The sequence below is a fragment of the Somniosus microcephalus genome, chromosome 26, assembly GCF_052327205.1.
Source record: "Somniosus microcephalus isolate GS21.2 chromosome 26, FLI_Smic_1.0, whole genome shotgun sequence".
Classification (NCBI taxonomy): domain Eukaryota; kingdom Metazoa; phylum Chordata; class Chondrichthyes; order Squaliformes; family Somniosidae; genus Somniosus; species Somniosus microcephalus.
Genome location: NC_141012.1, coordinates 4,303,708 through 4,326,119, shown reverse-complemented (window position 1 = coordinate 4,326,119; position 22,412 = coordinate 4,303,708). Strand labels below are relative to the sequence as shown.

General features: G+C 47.2%; 1 protein-coding gene and 1 long non-coding RNA gene across 9 annotated transcripts in view; one reads left to right on the top strand and one right to left on the bottom strand.

Annotated features, from left to right (window-relative positions):
- Positions 1-12,242: 12,242 nt before the first annotated feature.
- On the bottom strand, positions 12,243-12,927 carry LOC147100230 (uncharacterized). The gene is made up of 2 exons (XR_015073695.1): positions 12,743-12,927; positions 12,243-12,637 (listed from the first exon to the last, which is right to left on the bottom strand). It is a non-coding gene; the product is annotated as an uncharacterized LOC147100230 (long non-coding RNA).
- A 1,251-nt stretch (positions 12,928-14,178) lies between these two features.
- nectin1b (nectin cell adhesion molecule 1b) overlaps positions 14,179-22,412 on the top strand; it is a 630,230-nt gene continuing 621,996 nt past the window's right edge. For 2 of the 8 annotated variants that reach the window (XR_015073694.1, XM_085967693.1), the window contains exon 1: positions 14,253-14,602. Coding sequence is in view for 7 of the 8 variants with exons in the window: in XM_085967693.1 (XP_085823819.1) it covers positions 14,536-14,602 (67 nt within the window). In the remaining variant the exon portion in view is untranslated. Of the gene's footprint in view, positions 14,603-22,412 lie in introns of all 8 variants that reach the window. The other 6 variants (XM_085967688.1, XM_085967689.1, XM_085967690.1 and 3 more) reach the window with 6 other exon arrangements.

Genomic DNA, 22,412 nt, shown 5'->3' with positions numbered 1-22,412 from the left:
GAAGTAACTTGGTCCACCCCGAGTGCCGCCGCCTTTAGTTGCATTTCCGCCATTCCTTTCGCTGCGGCTTCGTGCGATGCAGCTATAAGGACAGCCCTGTCCAGTGTGAGGTCGTTCTCTTCCAGTAGTCGCTTCTGCGTCCCTTCTTTGGACAATCCGCATACGAACTTGTCCCGCAGCGCTTCTGTCAGATTCCCTCCGAACTGGCAGTATTTCGCTAGCCTACGCAGTTCGACCAAGTATTCCGCATTGCTTTCGTCTTTCCTCTGCGTTCTTGCGTAGAATTTGAATCGTTCAGCCAGCATCAACGGTGTGGGGTTCAAGTGGTCCTTCAGCACAGCCACAATCTCTTCGAAGGTCTGATCCGCTGGTTTATTTGGTGCTATTAGATGCTTCAAGAGCCCGTATGTTTTTGCCCCCATCGAGTTTAGCAATGTTATCGCCTTGTCGTCTTCCTCTATTTTGTTGGCTTCGCAATAGATCTCTATGCGTTCCACGTACGTGGCCCAGTCTTCTATTTCAGAATTAAAGTCGTTAATATTCCCTCGCTTAGGCATCTTTCTTCCCTTGGGAGCAGCACAAGTATTTCTTTAAGTATTCTTATTTATTTGTTTATTTCTAAGATGGAGGTTTTCCCGCGAAAATGGCGGTTTCCCGCTCTTCCTTTCTCGCCCCGCTCACTTCAATGGCGGTTTCCCGCTTCTGGCGTCTTCTCCGCCTAATGGCGGCTTCCCGCGTCTCTTCCCGGTGGAAGGGGTACGCTTCCCCCACAGCGGACAGGTTCAGCCGCTGGCTGGCTTCTGCACAGCTCCCCTTACTCGGCTCTGTCTTTTCCTCCCGCCCGCACGGCTCTACCGGCGCTGGGTACACCCCGTTAACGGAGGACAGTTCAGCCGCTGGACTGGCTCTCGCGCAGTCTCTCTCTCCGTACCCGGCTCTGTCGCTCCCTCTCCCGCACGTTCGGCTCTACCGGCTCTGGGTACCCCGTTGGTGGAGGACAGCTCAGCCGCTGGACTGGCTCTCGCGCAGTCTCTCTCCCCTTGCTCGGCTCTGTCTCTCTCTCCCACCCACATGGTTCCTGTTCGCCTCCCAGCCCTCTCGCAGACCGGTGTTTCCCTCCCCGGCTGCGGCTGGGTTTCTCTTCCCGCGCCTACTCCCAGTCTCAGCGCTTCGTGGCTGCGGTTGCTGCCCGGCTTTTTCCGCCGATCGCGGTCCGGCTGTCACCCGACGCCGTTGGACCCGACTTCTGACCGGCTCAGCTCCCCCTCGACCGAGGTCGAGTGCTCTGCCCTATACTTCTACACCTTCCCCTACTCACAGTCTCTTCGGCCGCCTTGTTCCCTGCTGATCGGCTCACTCCGCACCGTGGTAGAAGGGTAGTCAGTGCCTGTTGCAGGTGGAAGCTTTTGTTGCTAAAGTCTTCCTCCTTCCTCCTGCTGCAGCCTCGTGTTTTCTTCCAGCAGCACGACGAGGGCGGTTGCCTCTCTTCGACGCTCTTCTTGCTTTGGTAATCTTGCCGCAGGGTACGATCGGACTCGTCGCCACTGTAAAGTCTGTGGGTTGTGCAGTTAATAAATACACAGACTTCAGAAGTAACAAACAAACAGGTCTTTACTATTCGAAGGTCTGGGCGAATCTGCCCCAGCAATCCTGCCACAACACTTATATACTGGTGTGGTCACTATCGGTATTACAGTATACAGAAGCCAAACAAATAGTGCCACACCTAAAGTAGTTCTCTTAAAGGTGAACGGTTACATTCCATAGTTCCCTTAAAGGTAGACGGGTACATACACTACAGAAACCCTCATCACATTTAAAATGTACTTGGATATGCATTTGAAGTTCTGTCACCTACAAGGCTACGGACCAAGAGCTGGAAAGTGGGGTCAGGCTGGATGGCTCGTTCGGCCGGCATGGACACAATGGGCTGAATAGCCTCCTTCTGTGCTGTAAACTTCTATGATTCATCTGCCTTTGAAGTGGCAGCCTGCATACCAGCGAGTGATGTGGAATTCCTCTAATGAAGAGAAATTAAGTCGGCTGAAAATTTTACATAATGCAGTTTTCTGAGCCATTTTAATCTGTCACCGTTTTTTAAAAAAAACTGAAATTTTCAATTGTTTGTTGTGCCTCAGCCAGTTGTAAATTTTCTGCCTCGATCACTATACTGAGTATTGTAGATCCACAGGTAAGGGTGAAAATTGCGACTCACATCATACATTTTTTTCCTCTCACATGAACAAGATCTCTTCGGTGCTTTCTACCCAATTGTCATAGTAATTACAGCACAGAAGAAGTCCATGTGGCCCATTGCACCTGTGCTGGTGCTAGCTTTTTAAGTGGAGCTATCCGGTATAATTGCATTGTCATAATGATGTGGTATTGCAATTTCACAGGAGCGGGCTGAAAACAATTTGCTGCTCACAGCTAGAGATCTATGGCCTAGAAATTGAGTGGGCTTAGCGCCCATTTTGCGGCGCTAGAGGGCATTGCGCTGGACTTACAGCCGGTTTTGAAATTGACTAGGGCCCAACATCGGCGTTACACCGGTAGCGCTGCGCCGGCACCGATGACGTCATCGGTGTGCGCAGCGTCCCGGTTGCCGTGGTGACGGGCCCCAGCGCCGAAATTCAGTTGCGGCCGCCTCGCCCGTGGCAGCCGCAACTAAGACTCTGGCAACAGAGTCTTGCACGACTTTGCGCCGGCGCATAAAGGTGGAGCGGCGGCCGGCCGCTTTCCCGCCGGCCGCCTGCCCCCACCCCCCCCCCGCGGAACAGATGCTTCTCGGCTGCGAGCCCGGCACTTCCCCGAGGTGCCGGGCTCATTTTTGTGGCGATTTAACCGGCCAGCGGGCGGGTGCAGGCAGCTCCTCCTTAACTGAAGGAGGAGGCCTGCACTTCCCGAGCCTGCCGCACCGCATCGGGCGCCGCAGCGCCGGAATAGCGCCGCAATGCAGCGCGTAGCGCCAGTTTTCAGGCGCAAACAGCCTTCAGTAGCGCCGGCAGCCGTTTGGGCGCGGCGCTACTGAATTTTTGGCGCGCACAGCGCGACTTAGCACCGGCGCTAAATTTCCGGCGTTAAGCCCCGGCGCAGCGCAAACTCAATTTCTAGGCCTATGTTTCCCCACACATTTTGTCCATAACAGCTAGAAATTCTAGCACATAAGCCCGGGTGACATTTCCAACTGAAGCCAGGGCTCAAGACCGAAGAACAAACCTCTGAGGGAACCTTCTTTCAGAAGTATAATAATTTCTTTGCAGAATTGTGTAATGTTTTTGTTACGCTAATAAATGTTAGCCGAGAAATTCAACACCGTTTTAGTGTAATTTCAGTGCATAATTTAGGCAAGTAACTTTTTTTATAAGCATCAAGATGGGGCGAAAGCTGCTTCTGCCAGTTTTCCTCGCGGAAATCAACGACCCCAAATTCCCTCATGCTTTTTGGCCCTGCCTCCCATTGAATCAAGCTCATTTACTTGTTATAATGAGGGCCAATTTCCTGCTTTTGCACTCTCTATGCACTTGGGATGAGTTAGTCTGAGAATTATAAGGCGTAGCTGTTGCCTGGATCAGCGGAGGCAGGCAGGAGTGAGGAGTTTCTGAGCCTGAAAAGTGTGGAGAGATTTGATCGCGATTTTCTGTAACTGGAAATTAGTTTTTACAGCAGTATTTTTGACATTCTGCTGGACTTTTCGCTGCTTCTTACCATGTTAAATTATTAAGAGATAGTCGGAGGTTAAAGGCATTCTCACTCCTGCACCAATTAAGGTATTTTTAATGGCTGTGAATTTGATTCTTTAGACTTTTATTTTAATTGTCATGGAGAAATGTGACTCACTGGAAATTTACTTTAGACTAAATATTTTTATTGTAGTAACTGTCCCTTGGCATTGCTCACAATGTGTTTGGTGGGGGGGAGTGGTTTATAAGAACAGGGATACTCATTTATCAGCACTGGGGTGGTCCAGGAAGCTGGGAGCACTATGGAGTGGCGTATTAGAGCTTTGGTGGCAGTCCTGTAATCATGGAGTGCTGGGAAAAGGTTGGGAGCATTGGGAAAACAGCCTAGGGGTTTAGCAGCACTGAGATTGATCCTGGAGTGGGAAGGACATCTTGCTGGGGTCCAGGAGAATTGCACAGGGGGGGGGGGGGGGGAATCTGAGAGCATTGGGGTGGTCAATGGTCAGAGATGGCCTTGTTGGTGAACTAAATCCTTCATTTTTTTTATTCGTTCACGGGATGTGGGCGTCTCTGGCAAGGCCATCATTTATTGTCCATCCCTATTTGTCCTTGAGAAGGTGATGGTGAGCCGCTGCAGTCCGTGTTGACGTGGTTTGGTACAACTGAGTGGCTTGCTAGGCCATTTCGGAGGGCAGTTAAGAGTCAACCATGTTGCTGTGGGTCTGGAGTCACATCTAGGCCAGACCGGGTAAGGACGGCAGATTTCCTTCCCTAAAGGACATTAGTGAACCAGATGGGTTTTTATGTCAAGTTTCATGGTCACCATTACTGATACTAGCTTTTTATTCCAGATTTATTTAATTAACTGAATTTAAATTCCCCAGCTGCTGTGGTAGGATTTGAACTCATTGACGTAAGAAAACTACTAGGCACTTGGTCTAAGTGTTAAACAAATCTTTAATTAACTGTTTTTCAACATGGAGATCTAGTTGTGTCCTTCACTAGTTCCTGTAAAAGAATGTCCTGAGCAAGCTGGGCCCATGCCCGAGTATTTATACTCTCCCTGGACAGCGCCACCAGCAGGCCACCAGTATTATTTCATAAGTCATTTCCACATGAATGACAAGATTCATGTCACTCATATCTCCGGATAATTAGTCCAGGACTCTAGATTACTAGTCCAGTAACACCATTCCCATAAGCCATTGATAAGCCAGGTATGAGCCCTTCCTTGTATTTTTTGCCACCCACATGCTCGATGGGCAATAAATGTTGCCTTGTCAGTAACGGCATATCCTGATAATTAATGTATTTTTTAAAAATGTCCCTTCCAGCCCCATTTCCTTGTATGCTTGTCCTTTTTTCCCCCCAAGTCATTTATAGTTCTTTCCTCAAGTTCAAGGGGTGCAGACTTGAGTGTAATTGTTGCATAAATAGCTTAGCCATCTAGCACCTGATCTGGCTGAACTATTTCCAGCTCTATCAGGCCTTATTTGCCTCTGCTAAAAAACGCTTATTACTCTGTGATCATCCTGGACAGCAAAAGATATCTCCAGTTTATTTTCTTACTATCAACCAACCCCATAAGCTCCTCCTCATCTGTTTACCTGCTTCTGCTGCTTCGCCCTCCCCCACCCCCGCCTTGCCCTTGCACAACAAACCAAATTTCCCCCACATCTCTGCCCTAGGCCTGAATCCCTGTCTCTCTAGTGTCTCTCTAGTTTCTCTCCTATCTTCCCCCATATTATCTCTGAGCTCACTTTGTTCATGAGACCCATCCCCTGCTCTCTTGACCCCATTCACACTAAACTGCTGACCACCCAATTTCCCTTCTTGCCCACATGCTAGCTAACATTGCTAATGGTTTCCCCCTCCTCGGGCATAGCCCCCTCCTCAGAAAAAAATACCACTGTTTTCCCTTTCGTCCTTGTAAACTACTGTCTTATCTCTAACCTCCCTTTCCTCTTCAAAGTTCTTGAACACATTGGCGCCTTCCAAATCCATGCTCATCATTCCCACATCACCCTGTTTGAATTTCGCTAATCCGGTTTATGTCTTTCCTACAGCACCAGAATAACCCTGACCAAAGTCATGAATGACATTCTCTGTTATTCTAAGCATGGTGCATTATCCCTGCTTATCCTCTCTGCAGCCTTTGACATGGTCGACCGCATCCTCCTCCAGTACCTCTTCTCCATTGTCCAGCTCCGTGGGACTGCCCATACTTGATTCCACTCTTGTCTATTTGAGCGTAGCCAGAGCATTTTTAGCGGTGGCTTCTCATCCTACCCAACCCCCAGCCTTCCTTTTCTGCATGCTGCCCCTTGGTGACATTATCTGTAGACAATTTTTACATGTATGCTGATGATACCCAGATCTACCTCTCCACCAACTCTCTCAACCACTGCTTCTGTCCAACAGCTCGTCTTGGGTGAGCTACATTTCCTTCCAGCTAAACATCGGGAAGACCAAAACCAACAGCCCTGCCACAATATCTGTAACCTTACCACTGACTTCATCCTCTTCACTGGCTACTGTCTCACACTGAACCAGACTTGTGGTAACCTCCTATTTGACACAAAACCGAGCTTTTGACCCCATAATCCTCTGGTGGGGAATCCAGAATAAGAGGGCATAATCTTAAAATTAGAACTAGGCCATTCAGGAGTGAAATCAGGAAGCACTTTTTCACACAAAGGGTAGTAGAAATCCGAAACTCTATCCCTCAAAAGGCTGTAGATGGATGCTGGGCCAATATAAATTTACAAGACTGCGATCAATAGATTTTGGTTGGGTAAAGATTTCAAGAGAAATGGAGCAAAGGTGGGCAAACGTAGTTGCGGTACAGATCAGCCATGATTAAATTGAATGGCGGAATAAGCTTGAGGGTTGAATGGCCTACTCCTGTTCCTATCCTCTCCATCACAAAGACTGCCTACTTTCACCTCTGTTTCTACCTCAGCCCATCTGCTGCTGAAACCTTCCTTCATTCCATTGTCACCTCCAGACTTACCTGGTTGGCCTCCCCTCTGTCAACTTCACCTCACCCAAAACTTTGCTGTCCATATCTTATTTTGCTCCAAGTCCTGCTTGCCCATCATCCTGTCCTTGCTGATCTTCATTGGCTTCTGCTCCCCAAAAGCTCAAATTTAAAATTATTATCCTTGTGTTTAAATCCCTTCATGGCCTCGCCCCTCCCTATCTCTGTAACCTCCTCCTGACATACAATCTTCCCCCAAACTCTCTCTTCCTCTGACTCTCACCCTTTGGTATTCCCTTTTCCGTTTGCTCCATTGTTGGTGGCTGTGCCTTCAACTGCTTAGGCCCCCCACTCTGGCATTCCCTCCTTAAACCCCTACAGCTCTCCACCTTCCTCACCTTCTTTAAGACCGTCCATAAAATCCACCTCTTCGCTTAAGCTTTTGGTCACCCCGCCTAATTTCTCTACCTCTGGCTCCTGGACTATTTTGTTGTTATGCCTCTGTGGAGGGCTTTGGGATATTTTTCTACGTGAAAAGCACTATGAATGAAGTTGGCTTTCTTGTATTATTGCCGTTGGCCCCTTTTAGACCATCTGGCACCTCCTCCCTCCACTTTTCTGCCAGTTAGCCTCCTCTCCCTGAACCTGTTTGCAGCTCCTTTTGGGTTGTTGGACATCTCCCCACCACTTTCCCTGTTGTCAGATGGTTCCTGCCTTAAAGCATGGTGTGTTTGCCAAGTTATACAGCCATTAATAAACATAAATTTGGAGCTAAAATGTATGACTAGGGATTGCTATGGCTGACATGGACAGCAGCCAATCAGCAGGAATTAATAATTCAGATTCATCTTCCAGCTAGATTGAAATTGCTTGGAAAAACAAACTGAAATTCTCTTAGACTTTTCCATTGAGAAAAATACATTTTCAATAGGGAAATTATAGTTTTGAGGAGAGGCTTGAGATACTGGAACTGTACACTGGAGCAAAGATGGCCAAGAGGAGATTTAATAGAGGTTTTTTTAATTATAAAGGGTGAGTAGGGAAAGGCTATTTCCTCTGGTTAGGAAGTCAGCAACATATTAAAATTGTTACTGAGAATGAGGAGAGAGAGGTTAGGAGAAATTTCTTTATGCAGAGTTTTGGAGCATGTTTTGCCAGAGGGAGCAGGTAAGGTAGAAACCATTGCACCTTTTAAGGGAAAATTGGATAAATATTTGAAGCAGAGGAAGCTATGGGGAGAGCAGAGCAGTAGGTTTTTGGAAGAAAAAAATCATGTTTCGATTGGTTCAGATTCTGCTACTTTTATTGCTATATGTTTGTTACTTCTCATAGAATTCTGATTTGTCGCTTTTTAATGTATATGAAATGAGTCAATGAGCTGCAAGAAATTTGTATTTTTTTATATCTGTACCATGTTTGATTCTCAAAGAATGAAGTGTGAAGGCATCCCATTATATTTATGTATTATAGAAATTATGTATTATAGAAACAAGCGCTCTACTCTGAGCTCCGACATGGCAAGAGCCCCAGGTGGGTAGAGGAAACGCTTCAAGGACACCCTCAAAGCCTCCTTAAAAAAGTGCAACATCCCACTGACACCTGGGAATCCCTGGCCCAAGACCGCACAAGATGGAGGAGAAGCATCCGGGAAGGCGCCGAACACCTCGAGTCTCTTCGCTGGGAGCAAGCGGAAGCCAAACACAAGGAGCACATGTCAACCCAAGCATCCCACCCACCTGCCCCTTCAACCACCGTCTGCCCCACCTGTGACAGAGACTGTAGGTCCCGCATTGGACTCATCAGTCACCTGAGAACTCATTTTTAATGTGGAAGCAAGTCATCCTCGGTTCCAAGGGACTGCCTAAGAAGAAGAAGGAGATATTTATGTATTATAGAAATTACAGCACGGAGGGAGGCCATGTGGCCCATCACACACCTGCTGGTGATTCTACATTTAGGTGAATGAAAAATGGACGGGCACAAAATAATGGGCTAATTGGGTGCAGTCCTTCAGGAGAGGCTTTAATCTGAGGACTTGTCTGCCTATTCTTTTGGACAAAGAGATCGCACAGCACTTGTTTTGGAGGAACAGCAGAAAGTCTATTGGTTTCCTGGCCAACAATGGTCACTGAACCACCACCAAAACAGATAAACTGGCCATTTATCTCATTTGCTGTTTCTGGGACTTTGCTGTATGCAAATTGGCTACTGCATTTGCTTACAAGACAGGCGATTATACTTCAAAAGTAATTAATTGGCTGTAAAGTGCCTTGGGATGTCCTGAGGACACAAGCCACTGTAAATGCAAGTTCGTTCTTTTTAAAATTCATTCATGGTATGTGGGTGTCGCCGGTAAAGCCAGCATTTATTGCCCATTCCTAATTCCTTGAGAAGGTGGTGGTGAGCCACCATTTCAGAGGGCAGTTAAGAGTCAACCACATTGCTGTGGGTTTGGAGTCACATGTAGGCCAGACCGGGTAAGGACGGCAGATTTCCTTCCCTAAAGGACATTAGTGAACCAGATGGGTTTTTATGACAACTAGGTAGTTTCATGGTCACCATTACTGATACTAGCTTTCTTTAAATTCCAGATTTATTTAATTAACTGAATTTAAATTCCCCAGCTGCCGTGGTGGATTTGAACGCATGGGTTGGATTTTCTCAGCCCCAAGGAGACAGGTATGGAGGCGGGTCTGCCGAGAAAGTGGCAAACCCGCCCCCACCCCGCCTCTGTGCCCTCTTGCCAGGAGGTGGGAAGCCGTCCTGCCCTGGGTCCCGTCTCCTTGGAGGTGGGGAAGGGATATTAAAGCCTATTAACTGCTTGGTGGAAAGGCTGTGGTGGAAAGGGTGGACAGCTTTAAGTTCCTCAGAGTCCACATCACGGAAGACCTCTCCTGGTCCCTCAATACCTCCTCTCTGGTGAAGAAGGCCCAGCAGTGCCTATATTTCCTAAGGAGGCTGAAGAGATGTAACCTGTCACCGCTGATCCTCTCTAACTTTTACCGCTGCACAATAGAGAGCATCCTGACAAACTGTATCACAGTATGGTATGGCAGCTGTAGCTACTATGACCGGAAAGCCCTGCAGCGGGTAGTCAAAACTGCCCAACGCATTACCGGCACCCGGCTACCGACCATAGAGCACATATACCAGAAACGCTGTTTACGGAGGTCACGGTCCATCATCAAAGACCCTACCCACCCCAGCCACAGTCTGTTCGCCCTCCTGCCATCTGGGAGACGCTACAGATGCATTCGCACCCGTACGACCAGATTTAGGAAAAGCTTCTTTCTCAGGGCTGTCATCCTACTGAACTCCACAAATAAACTCTAAAGCCTGCACATCTGCCAATGCACTTTATAATGGTTATGTTTATGTTAATGTATTACAAGCCAAATGTATGTTGAATGTTTAAATGTCTTAATCTAAATGTACACTCTCGGGAGCCGCAAGCCTACATTTCGTTGTACTGCACTTGTGCACTAACAATGACAATAAAGTTGATTATTATTATTAACAGGTAGTTAACAGGCAGAAAATAGGATTATCCCCATTTTTCATGCTGAAGTGTGGGCTTCCCAACCTGGGGGAACCCCGCCAGGGTATAGGAGGTGAGTAGGTGGTCTGCGAGGGTTGGTGGGGTCTGAAAGTGTGATGTAGAGGTGAGTGATGGGTGCAAGTGTGGAGTGGTAAGTATGTGAGGTGAGCGTACTCTTTTGGAATGGGTGATTAAACACATTTTCTGTAACTTAATAAAACTTTAAATAAAACTTAACAAATAAATTCAAATTTGATTGGCCGGGGGGATGATGCACTCCAGTCCCCGCGGCGCGTGAGGTGAGTGTAAAGTGTTAGAAAATGTTAACTTACCTTTGTTTCTACCTACAACCTTCAGCCACTGTGGAGCCGGAGTCCCTGACATCTCCATTGTAGCGATCACAGACTGGCTGTTGCATCCTCTGATACAACAGCCAGCTGATTTCTGCAAAGTAGAAAGGTTTGATGAATCCTGAACACAAGGGCTCATCAAACTACACAGAATGTTGGTGTTTGACAGCTTCACAGAGCTGTCAAATGATGACATTTCTTCTTTCAAAAGTTATTGACAGATGATACATCAAACGTTGACGTGCTCTGTTACTGACTTCCCCCTAATTGGCCTGCTGAGCCCGCCGGGCGGGCTTAACAAGGTCAATCAGGTGAAATTCCCGTTGGTTGGCCAGAAGCTGATGGAGGCAGGACTGAAACCCGGCAAGCAGCAGTCCCACCTCCAAAAGCTTCCCATTCAGAAAATCCAGCCCATGTTTCCGGATTATTAGTCCATGCCTCTGGATTACTAGTCCAGTCACATAACCACTATTCTGCTGTACTCCTACTTTTTCCTGAAAGCTCTTGTGTTCTTATCAGACTTCTAATACTAGCCAATGGGCAGAGAGTGTTTTACTGAAAAAATAATACATAATTTTGGAAGAATGCATTTCAGTGTCAATACAAGAACATCAGAAAAGGCCATTTGGCCCCCTAAAGCACAAAGGGGGAAAAATTTGGTTACTTTGCGCCTCCCGTTAGCGCCCTAAGGGGGCTCAAAGCAACTAGCGTCCGGGCGCGCTGATGTTTGCGCCACTTGTGAAATTGACCAGACAATTTGCGGCAGCATTAAACACTACCACCACTATCTCCTGTGCCCACCGATCGTGACGTCAGTTGAGCGTGTAGCGCCCCGGACCAGATATTGAGTGGCGCCCCCTGCCTTACCACCTGCCGCCAGCAACGACAGGTTGAGAGGAGCGTTTTGCAGTCGGGAAGGGACTGGGGGAGCGCTATTTAAAGGCGACCGCTTCCTGCCTTTTTTTGTTGGCGACATTTTTGCACCACGCATTCTGAGAGAGAGAGAGACTTCTGGAGAGATTCAACGTTGTGTGAAGGAGTTTTGGGTACTGAGCTGCACTTTGCAGGTTCATTTTGATTTGACCTTCCTTGCATCAATTTAGAAGAGACTATGGGGGCTGCACTCTGAGCTCTTTCCCTGGGCCTCTCCATTGTTCTTTCCAGCAGAACTGATGTACAGGTCTCTCCAGGCCGAGATTCAAGGCTGCAATGATCAGGATGTGGATGGAGAGCAAAATCGACCCTCCCCTTTAAGAACTGGCCGGCGCCAGTGTGTCTGTGTTCAATTGCTGACTGACATCACACGAGCTTCGCCAGCGCTCTGAGGTAGTGCCTCGCTCCTCGGCGTTAGCGCCTTGAGAGGTGTGTAGCGCCTGATTTAGTGCTCCAATCACCTCCTGGGGCGATAGAAGCCAAGTTTGCAGTCGGAGGCAATAATTAGTGCCAGGCGCTAAACTTTGCGCCCGGCCGATAATTGCGCCCCAAACGGGGCGATACCGAATTTCTCCCAGATTTGGTGGTGTGATTAAGGAAAGGCTATGTCTTCTGCTTAGGGAGTTAGTGACCACGCGTTATCAATGTAAAATTATCACTGAGGATGAGGAAAGGGTGATGTAAGCCCCCAAAGTGCGGACCAAGTGATATACAGGGTCGACGACACTGGCTTGTTGAAAGAAAGACAGACCCAATAATTGAAGTAAAAACGGTTTATTCAGGCCTGGGGAGCTGTGGCTCTTGCGTCCCAACACAAGGCTCCGACTCCACCGAATCTCTTGAGGTTTACACAGTTATACACATATTCCGAGACCTCCTACTGCAAGAGGTCCAATCAATTTAAAAGTCTATACATTAATCACTAACTAGGTGTGTCCAACTTATACAAGGTAGCCTATAACATAAGTTTCACTTTTCACTGCAGGGGCCTGTGGACCCTCTGATTTCTTGGAAATGAGTCATCAGGACATGTGATTTCTGAGAAACGAGTCATTCTCTCTCTTGACCACTACTAAGTTCCGTTTTTCCAGAAAAGGGTTATGTCAGTGTCTCTTTTTGTAAGTTTCATCTCTCTAAACGGGTACGGTCATTTCTGCAATTAAACATAGAATAATTAGTACATCTCATCTTTACACATTTTGCTGCCGCAATTGCATTCTACTAAACGTGCCCTGTTACGCTCATTTTTAAATCTTACTTCAAAGGGGTTAGGAGAAATTTCTATATGCAGAGGGCTGTTGAAGCATAAGATGCTTTGCCACGGAGAGTAGTTGAGGCGGAAACCATTGGATCTTAAATCTTAAGGGAATAGCAGATAAGCGTTTGAAGCAGAGGAGATGTAGGGTTATAAGGAGAAAGCAGGGCAGTGGGATTAGTTTTGGATTGTTCCAGCAAAGAGTTGCTATAAGACACAATGGGCCGAATGTTAAAGCCTATAGTTCTATTTTGTGTCTGTGGTATTCAGATTGCATTGTGATGAAATTAAACAATGATGTCCTCATGTGACTAGTACTAGTGGAATTGAAAGAAAAATAACATGTAGTTATATAACCACCTCTGGATTTTCCCAAAATGAATTGTTCTTGGAGTGTAGTCACTTGTTCTTGTCAGTAAATATGGGAGCCAATTTATGCACCGCACGGTCCCACAAACAGCAACTAAGTGGGAATCCCATAGAATGTCAACAAGCTTGTCTAAGTAGCCAATCACAGGAAATAGAAAACACTATTAATCGATTGTTTTTAAAAAAAATTTAGAGAGCGAAATAAAGATTTTTTTTACATACACATTGGGTTAAGGTAGAAGCTGAAATATCAGGAACAAACTTTAAAACAATATTTTTTAAAATTAATTTTAAAATCTAATAATGTTTTACTTAATGGAGAAATATGACATTCCACCAATATAAAATTATTTTTTCAGGGCCAGGATGGTTGTTTATCAGTAGTTATTACTCAGATTGCCGTTAAAAACCCAGTTACACCTCATTTGAATGGGTCTGACTTTTTATGGGGTTTCTAACAGCGATATTTGTTGGGAAAAGGGGAAGTTTTTGTCAGAACAGTGATTTCACTGACTGCCAGCTCTGGTGGTGTTTGGGGGGGGGGGGGGGGGGGTGGGGGACGTGCGGCCCACAGCATGGCATGTGCAGGAGCAGTGAATGACAGACCGCAACTTCAGGATTTCTGCACTGGGCTGAACATGCGCGAAATCCTGAAGTTGCGGTCAGTTGCAAAGGCGCATCATCAGGCCTACAAGTTCCGCGGAGGCCTTTGTGTTTCTCTACATTACAACAAATGACTATATTGGCTGTAAAGCTTTGTGGGATTTCCTGAGGTCCTTTCTTGCTTTTTCTCTCTTTCACCTATTGTGTGCGGAAGGGATGTATTTTAAACTTCTCACCTAGCGGTCTGAATGCAATCACTGAGCCAAGCTGACACTTGAGGGCGTCTGTATTGGGCTCAGTGACTGCCCACAATGCCAAGGTAAGTCCTGCTCGCAGTTGCCATGGCCGCAAGGGGTTAATGAGCCGCTTTCTCCCCTCCTGCTGCTCTTGCTCCCGCCCACACTCGGGGCTTTATCCCCGCCTGCTTGTGACATCAGGCAGTGCGGAGAGCCCGCCTCTCCCGGGCCGGCGCTGCTCGCTGATTGACGGCCGGACTTTTGGTCCAGTTTGCGGAGGCTGGGCTGGCGGTGGTGGCGGTAGCTGGGAGAGCTCGCCTCACTCAGCAATCGGCGCAGCACCGGGCTGCCTCTGTCTGTCTGCACACCATCACACCAGGAGCGGGCGGATTTAGCGGATTGGCAGCTTTTGTGCGAGGCGGCCTCTGTCGGGAACCCCCCGGAGCCGAGGAAACATTCACTCGGGGGCGGCTGCTCTGCCTTTTTCTTCCAAACCACGGCGTTGAGCTGCTGCTTGCAGCTGCTACGGATTTTTTTTTGTGTTTGCAGTTTCTTTTCTCTCCTCTCCTCCCCCGGGTCGGTGCGAGTATGGAGCCGGGATTGAGCGCCGGGAGGACGGCTCGCATTCTGCTGCTGGTCGCGGCGCTCCTGCCAGGTAAGAAACTCAAGCTTGTGGGGGAAAAGAAACTAGGAGCGAGAGAGAGAATGGGCATGGAGAGCGCGGCAGCACTGCTGCAGCAAGCGTGCTGCTGGCCGGATGGGCAATGGCAAAGTGAGAGGGGCATCATTTGAAGTCTGGGCACTTTCAGAGGCGCTGCATTTCCAGATTGATCGCTTTGAATGGGATCTGTTTAATTCTTTGGGTGCAGCAGGTTCTTGCGTCAGTGTGGGTTTTTTGTCAACAATGAAGCTAACTAAAATTATTAATATTTATTGCAATCACATTTAAATAGAACAAAACTGAAGCAACATATTTTTCAGCCAAACGCTCTATATGTTGTTTTTTCATTATACAATGTCCTCTAATAAAACTAATCGCTACATTTACAATCTGCGTTAACCCCTCTAAATAACTAACATTAAATATATCCACACAAGTAACTAGAATTATTTAGTGCAACTGAAACCACTCTGCTTGTTACGGAGCAGCGATTGATGAAATACATTCTGATGTGGAGACAGTCCATCCCATTGGGACCCAGCTCCTTGATCCCCATTCCAAACTCCGCTTTGAGTTTCTGCTCCATCTTTCTCTGAACTCTGCACATTTGCATCCTTTTCTCTGCGATTGGAATCCAGATATCTGTTGCAGTCCTAGCAGGAGGAGGGGGCTGCGTGGCGATTCAAGGATCAGACGGAGAATCTTGCTAGAATCGTAGCCACATCATTTGTTTTTATATCTGAGATTCCTTATTAACTCAGATCCTATCTCCTGAAAAGAATCCAAACCAGAATGAAGGTACTTCAGGAAAAGACAGTAGGAATTCAGATCGCCAATTCTTGCCACTCGGTGCGAGTGTCTCCCTCCCCTAATCTCCAGTTTCTCATGCACCTTTTTCTTTTATATATGGTAACGTTTTATTTTTCATTTTTTAAATATTCTCCCATCTCTGTTTTCAGATAGAACTGATGACGAATCTCTCCTCAGTCCATGTCATTCATTAAATAAATATTAATAAAATATGTAGCACTTTACTCATCCTTTAAGTCATTTTTCTTGCCAAAGTCAGATGTTTTGCATTTCTAATTTTTTATCCCATGGCTTTCATAGACGTTCCCTCAGATGGAGAGAAGTGACTGTTTTGTTGCCCTTTCTCAGTGCTCAAAGCTTTCTGCTCTGTGATGTTAACAGTGGTAAATTGAGCCCTGTACTGATATTTTATGTCTCATTGCTGCATTTACAAACAGACCCCCTCCAAAAAACCAATTTTTTAGATGAGCTAGTTATTTGAAACGTGTATAAGAAAAAGGTCCCTTATTTTTATGTTGATAACAAAACTACATTACTGAAACTGCTGTTTGAAGCACGTTTTTACTATTTGGGATTTGAATTTTTCTAGTTGAGATTATTAAAACTGGCTGTCTTGTTTTCATAATTGCACTGGGGGTCTCATCTGTGCTGCATGAGTATAACTTAATGGATTGGTGGAGTGCCTGAGATATAGATTATGCTGTGAATGTTACATAGGCTGTGAATGAATTGAATTTTTGATTGAATTTTCAGGTAGTGGACTAGATTACTGTTTTTTTTCTTGCCATTAAAAATTGTTGAGCTCTCAATCAGAATCTGAGATCTGTGCCATGGATGTATAGAGACCGTAAGTATTGTGGGTCCTTTTGTGACTTTGGAATTTGATCAGTTTGTTGCTGTTATACTGCTTCAGGCTTTAAGATGAAGCTGGAGTTGGACTGTTTTATTGTGCAGTGCAGTTTAGCATGGTCATTGTGGTGGTGTGCACTTAGAATGTCATTCAATGGCATCAGAACAAGCAACTGACACAAGCTGTAAGATTCTGAAAGTGCACAAAAAGAACAAATTCCTTTGTGTGAAAGTCAGCCAGTGATCAAAAAGCCTCAGTCCTTCTCCGTCGCATTTGATAGTTGTGTTACTGCTAAGCTGGGCGCATTACTAGTGAGGGGGGGTGGGGGTGGTGCCATTTGGAATCCATGTAGAAATATTCTGCTTCAGTACCAGATTTATATTTGTTTAAGTTTTGAGAACCCAACAGTAATTGCCTGGGGGAATGGGAATATAATTCTGCTTCTCTCCGATCCACTAAGGTCAGTTGAGAGCAGAGATTTACCACGGTCTGTTATTAAAGGGTTTACATTGCAGTGTGGTATACTGGGAGAGATGCTGTGATAATTCTATGTTGATATTGTGAAGTTGCTGCAGAGAGGTTTGTCTTAATTCTTTTCTCATGTTTTTGAATGATTTACATGCATTGACGCAATTCATTAATTAGCAGCCGAAGTAAGAAAGAACAAGTTTATTTTATAAAAGCCTCGGGTAAATGTGTGACTAACTGCCAAACTTGTTGGAGCACTGCTATGTCGTCTCACCCTGATGATTAAGCTGCTCAACAGTGAGGAATGTTTGAGATAAAGCAAAGCAGCTCATAGGGTCTCCTGTTGCAGGCATCACTGATTTTATACCTCCTCCCATTCTCCAGACACTAAAACTGGCCGATTCCTGGCTCCTTGCTGAGAAATGGGCTTCCCACAGAATCTCAGTGATCACTGCTGAAAAACAGTCACCAACCAGAAATCCTGTTTGTTACTACAAATGGATTTGAGTGTTGTATGCCACAATGTCTTTTATAAAAGTGAGAGTGCTCACAGCGGTTTATTCTATCTGAAGTAACAATTACTGTATCTCTGTACAGTGTGTTAACAGTAACAGCATTTTAACAGCCAGCATAGGAACAGTGTGTTGGATATATTTATATAATCGTGTTTACATTCGCTGTCCTGTAGTGAAACATGCTGTCACTATAATACTTACGTTTTTATAAACTTACATGCTGTCCGGGGCGGGGGGCGGGTAAAAGAGGAGGAGGAAGAAGAAGAAGAGAACAACAACCTTGCAACTAGTGGCAAAGCTGTTTTGGAAAGTACCGTTCTCCCTGGAACAGCTCATAGGAAATCCTGCCTTGCCCCAGTTAATCTCAGCCTGTCCCAGATGTCACTGAAATGTTGTCAGATATGTGAGATACCGTTGCTTCATAAGCCGGCTTGTTGATGTCTCAAGTCTCAATTGAGCCGCCAATTTTCAATCCTTTGTCATCTAGTACGCTGAGACGTTGAATAATTCCGTTCTGACATCTTGGGAACAGGTAATGAGTAGATGGGTGCTGCTTTATTTTTTTTTACAAATTAATTTTCTGTCTGGTATTGGGGAAACATTTTAATTTGTGCAAGGAAGGGTGAAGTGGCACAGAGCACACGGCCCACGAGAGAAGGGCAGCACCGGATTAGCTGCTGACCATATTGCTGCAAGTGTGAGCAAAAGGAATGTGCCTTCCTCGAAATTTGCCATTTGACTTGAGGTGCTCCAGTGGCATTGCTCGTGGGTAGCTGTGGTTCGGATAAAGCTGCCAAGATAGAATGCGTTTTAAGCTAGAATCATAAAAATTACAGTACAGATGGAAGCCATTTGGCCCAATTTGCTTGAAGCCACTGCTCAAGTACTTTATGTAGGTAAGTAAGAAAGTCCAGCTAGTTGTAACTGCTTACTAATTTCTGAGTTCACATGTACCTACTTGTGAATAAATAGATTGTTATACATCAAAATAAGTGATTGATACACTCTAGATGAAATAGGATATATATAATTACATATACATACACACAAAATGGGGAGATGATGCAAATCTGCTTTTGATGTGAATGGGTCTTGATGTAAGCCCCCAAAGTGCGGACCAAGTGATATACGTAGTCGACGTCACTGGCTTGTTGTAAGAAAGACAGACCCAATAATTGAAGTAAAAACGGTTTATTCAGGCCTGGGGAGCTGTGGCTCTTGCGTCCCAACACAAGGCTCCGACTCCACCGAATCTCTTGAGGTTTACACAGTTATACACATATTCCGAGACCTCCTACTCCAGAGGTCCAATCAATTTAAAAGTCTATACATTAATCACTAACTAGGTGTGTCCAACTTATACAAGGTAGCCTATAACATAAGTTTCACTTTTCACTGCAGGGGCCTGTGGACCCTCTGATTTCTTGGAAATGAGTCATCAGGTCATGTGGTTTCTGAGAAACGAGACCCTCTCTTGACCACTACTAAGTTCCGTTTTTCCAGAAAAGGGTTATGTCAGTGTCTCTTTTTGTAAGTTTCATTTCTCTAAACTGGTATGGTCATTTCTGCAATTAAACATACGAATAATTAGTACATTTCATCTTTAAACATTTTGCTGCCGCAATTGCGTTCTACTAAATGTGCCCTGTTACGCTCATTTTTAAATCTTACTTCAGTCTGATCTCCATCTTTCACTGACCTATAATCTGTCTTCGCCATCCAGCACTCTTGTTCGCTATTCAAGTCTGCAACAACATGCACTCAGCACAATTCAGACAGATTGTGGTACCATATGACCACAAGAAACCATTCTCCTTTTTTACATTGTGCTGTTGGATTGCAGTCATTGAGTGAAGGTTTTACAGCCCCTGGCTAGAGTGGCTGTAACACTTCAGACCAGCATCCTGTGAATTCCAATGTACACCATTTTTTTTAAGCATTTTTTAAATGGACCGAGGGATTAAATCATTCTTTGTACTTGGGGCTTAAAAGAAGCACCAAGCACTGACTTGTAATTTAGTTATTTTTATTTATTTGTAATGCCTTTTTTTCTTTTAATATCTTCAATTTTTAAAAAATTTGTGACGAACAGTCAAAGTACTTCCAGGTCTTTGCAGATGTAGCTCAAGAGTTTGCTGCTCAGAGTATGAAAGTGTCCAAGGAATGACTTTTGCAAATTTCCTTTAAATTTTCCATATCATTATCATAGCCAATACGGGGACCTGATCATGTGGGGGCCCAGAGTCCTCCTTCATCCATTGGTCTCATTATCTCCCACATCTCCTCCACCATCAAAACTTCCTCTGGGAAGCTTGGTTTCCTCTTTCATGCCAAACACTTTTTTTGTACCCTCAACATCTCTCTGTAATGCACAAGTCTATCCAGGGCTTGATTACTACTCCCACATCTAAGGCTCTTCTACCTCCTCTCCCTCTAGTGTTGAAATTAAGACTCATCGGCCTAGAAATTCAGTTGCGTTCGCCAGCCGTTAACGCCATAAGAGGGGTAGATTTCCAGCGCTAGGCACTTAGCGCCCGGGCGCAGAACGAACTGCGCCTACGCCCAACTTCAGTTGTCATTTAGCGCCGGCGCAAAGTGTTTGCGCGCGCAGCTTATGACGTCATTTCGTCGTGCAACGCTGTTTGTGCGCCCCAAACCGGAAATTCAGTGGCGCCCGCCCAATGTGGGCGTGGCGCTGTTAAGAACTGTGAAGTGGAACGCAACAGAGGCCCTGCGGGCCTCGGGGAGCGCTAATTAAAGGGCACTTACACTGACCTATAAAGCCCAGCCATTTTGCTGCAATGACTTTAGTGCTTTGGATTTCTGGACAGAGACCAAGGAACAGAGCTTACTGATTTGGGACAACATAGGAGAGGTATTTTTGGCTTCTGGCCAGAGCTTGGAAATTTGATTCATTGTGATTTCACTGTTTGCAAGTTTATTATGGGGGCTGTATGGGGTGGCAACCCTCAGTTGCAGCATTATGTGCGAAGGGCTCGCAGACGCTGTGTGAGAGGGCCAGCCATGCCTAGACGCAGAGGGGCCATCAGGCGTCGGCAACGCAGGCCTTACCCACTCAGGGAATACCGGCAGCAGGTGTCCTATCTCACCATGACTGCCGCGCAGTGTGTTAAGAGGCTGCGCTTCAGAAGGGAGGTGGTTGCAGAGATCTGCCAGCTGCTTCACCGAGATCTGCGTCCGCAGCTGATGTGCAGGACGTCTCTCTCGGTGGAAGTGAAGGTCACGGTGGCTCTGAACTTTTATGCAAGCGGCTCCTTCCAAGCCGCTGCTGGGGACATAGCGAACATCTCCCAGTTCGCCGCTCATCGCTGCATCCGGCAGGTCACCGATGCCCTTTTCGCGAGGAGACACCAATTCATCTCCTTCCCCATGACCCTAGAGAGGCAGGAGCAGCGTGCAGTCGGATTTGGCAGGATCGCGGACTTCCCCATGGTGCAGGGCGCCATTGACTGCACGCATGTGGCTATGCGGGCACCTATCGACAATGCTGAGGATTACCGCAACCGGAAGGGCTACCATTCCCTCAATGTACAGCTGGTGTGTGACCACAGGCAGCGCATCTTAGCTGTCAATGCCCGCTTTCCAGGAAGCAGCCACGATGCATTTATCCTGCGCCAGACTACTGTGGCTGACATGTTCCAGGCACAGCCTCCACCAAGGGGATGGCTTATTGGGGACAAGGGCTACCCTTTGTGTACATGGCTCATGACCCCGCTCCGCGCGCCCAGGACCCCTGCGGAGGAGGCATACAACGAAAGCCATCAAGCCAGAAGGAACATCATAGAGCAAACGATTGGCGTCCTCAAGCAACGGTTCCGCTGCCTGGATCGCTCCGGCGGATCTCTACAGTATTCGCCGGATAGAGTCTCCCAGTTCGTCGTCGTTTGCTGCATGCTGCACAACCTGGCTATCCGCAGGACTCAGGCACTGCCACCTGACGTAGCACCACCACCTCAGGAGGACGCGCAGGAGGACCATGAGGAGGAGGAGGAGGAGGAGTACCAGGCCAGGAGGGAGCCACAAGGTCCAAGGGCCGTCCGCCGGCGGCTTATTGAACGACACTTCTAGGCCCCCTGTCAGGGAATGGCTTGTGGCAATGAACGCACCTGAATGCAGCCGCTCCGCAAGCCCTCAGCCGCTTAACGCAACAACCACTGGAAACATGACACCTGGACAAGCTGAATAAATAAAAAGCTTTATTTAACAAACTCAGGGCCCTTCCCACATGAAACAGAAAAACAGACAACACCCCCCAAAAAACTGTGAAAAGATTATCTCACTCCCACAACCTGGGGAGGAATAACAAAACTTGCCCATCCAATTGGCCTACCTCCTCGGCCTTACCAAAAGAAGCCCCCCCCACAACAGAACACAAACACCCCCATATAAAAAACCATTGGCCTTCATCCTCGGCCTTACCAAAAGAAGGACCCCCACAACACAAACACCCCCATATAAAAAACACCGTTGCCACCATACTCTACTGGGTGTGCCGAGAGGGCGAGTCCTTGTGCAGCCTTGTGCGGCCCCTGCCCGACCTGTTGCTCCGCCTCAACCTGGGCCCTGTGGGTGTTGCAAGGCTGGGGGAAGGCTCCTGAGGGGCAGAATGCGTGACGGCAGATGCCCTTGGGGGTCGGCCTAGACGAGGTCCGGCCCTGGAGGGGCCAACTGCTGCAGCTGTGGCTGCGCAGCATCAGTCTCTGCAGCAGCTCGTCGCACCTTGGCTGGGGGAGTTGCAGTGGCGGCTGCAGCAATGGGGGCAAGCTGGCTGATGGCACGCGCTCGCTGTTCGCCAGAGACACTGGCACTCGGCCGGGCTGGCAGTGCAGCAAGCGCAGCAATCTGGTGGAGGCCAGACCGCTGTGCTGCAGCAGGGCGGCGGGTGCCCTGGCGATGCTTCCGCGACACAGCGAGTGTGGCAGAAGTGAGTGCCCGAACTGCCCTGGTCTGTGCCCGCATCAGATCAGTGAGTGTCTGCACGGCACCACTCATGGACTCGCGTCCTGCGCTGCCGCGAGTTGGTGGACACCCCTGTCCTGCGCTGCCGCGAGTTGGTGGACACCCCTGTCCTGTGCTGCCGCGAGTTGCTCGACAACCCTGTCCTGTGCTGCCGCGAGTTGGTCAACACCCCTGGCGTGTG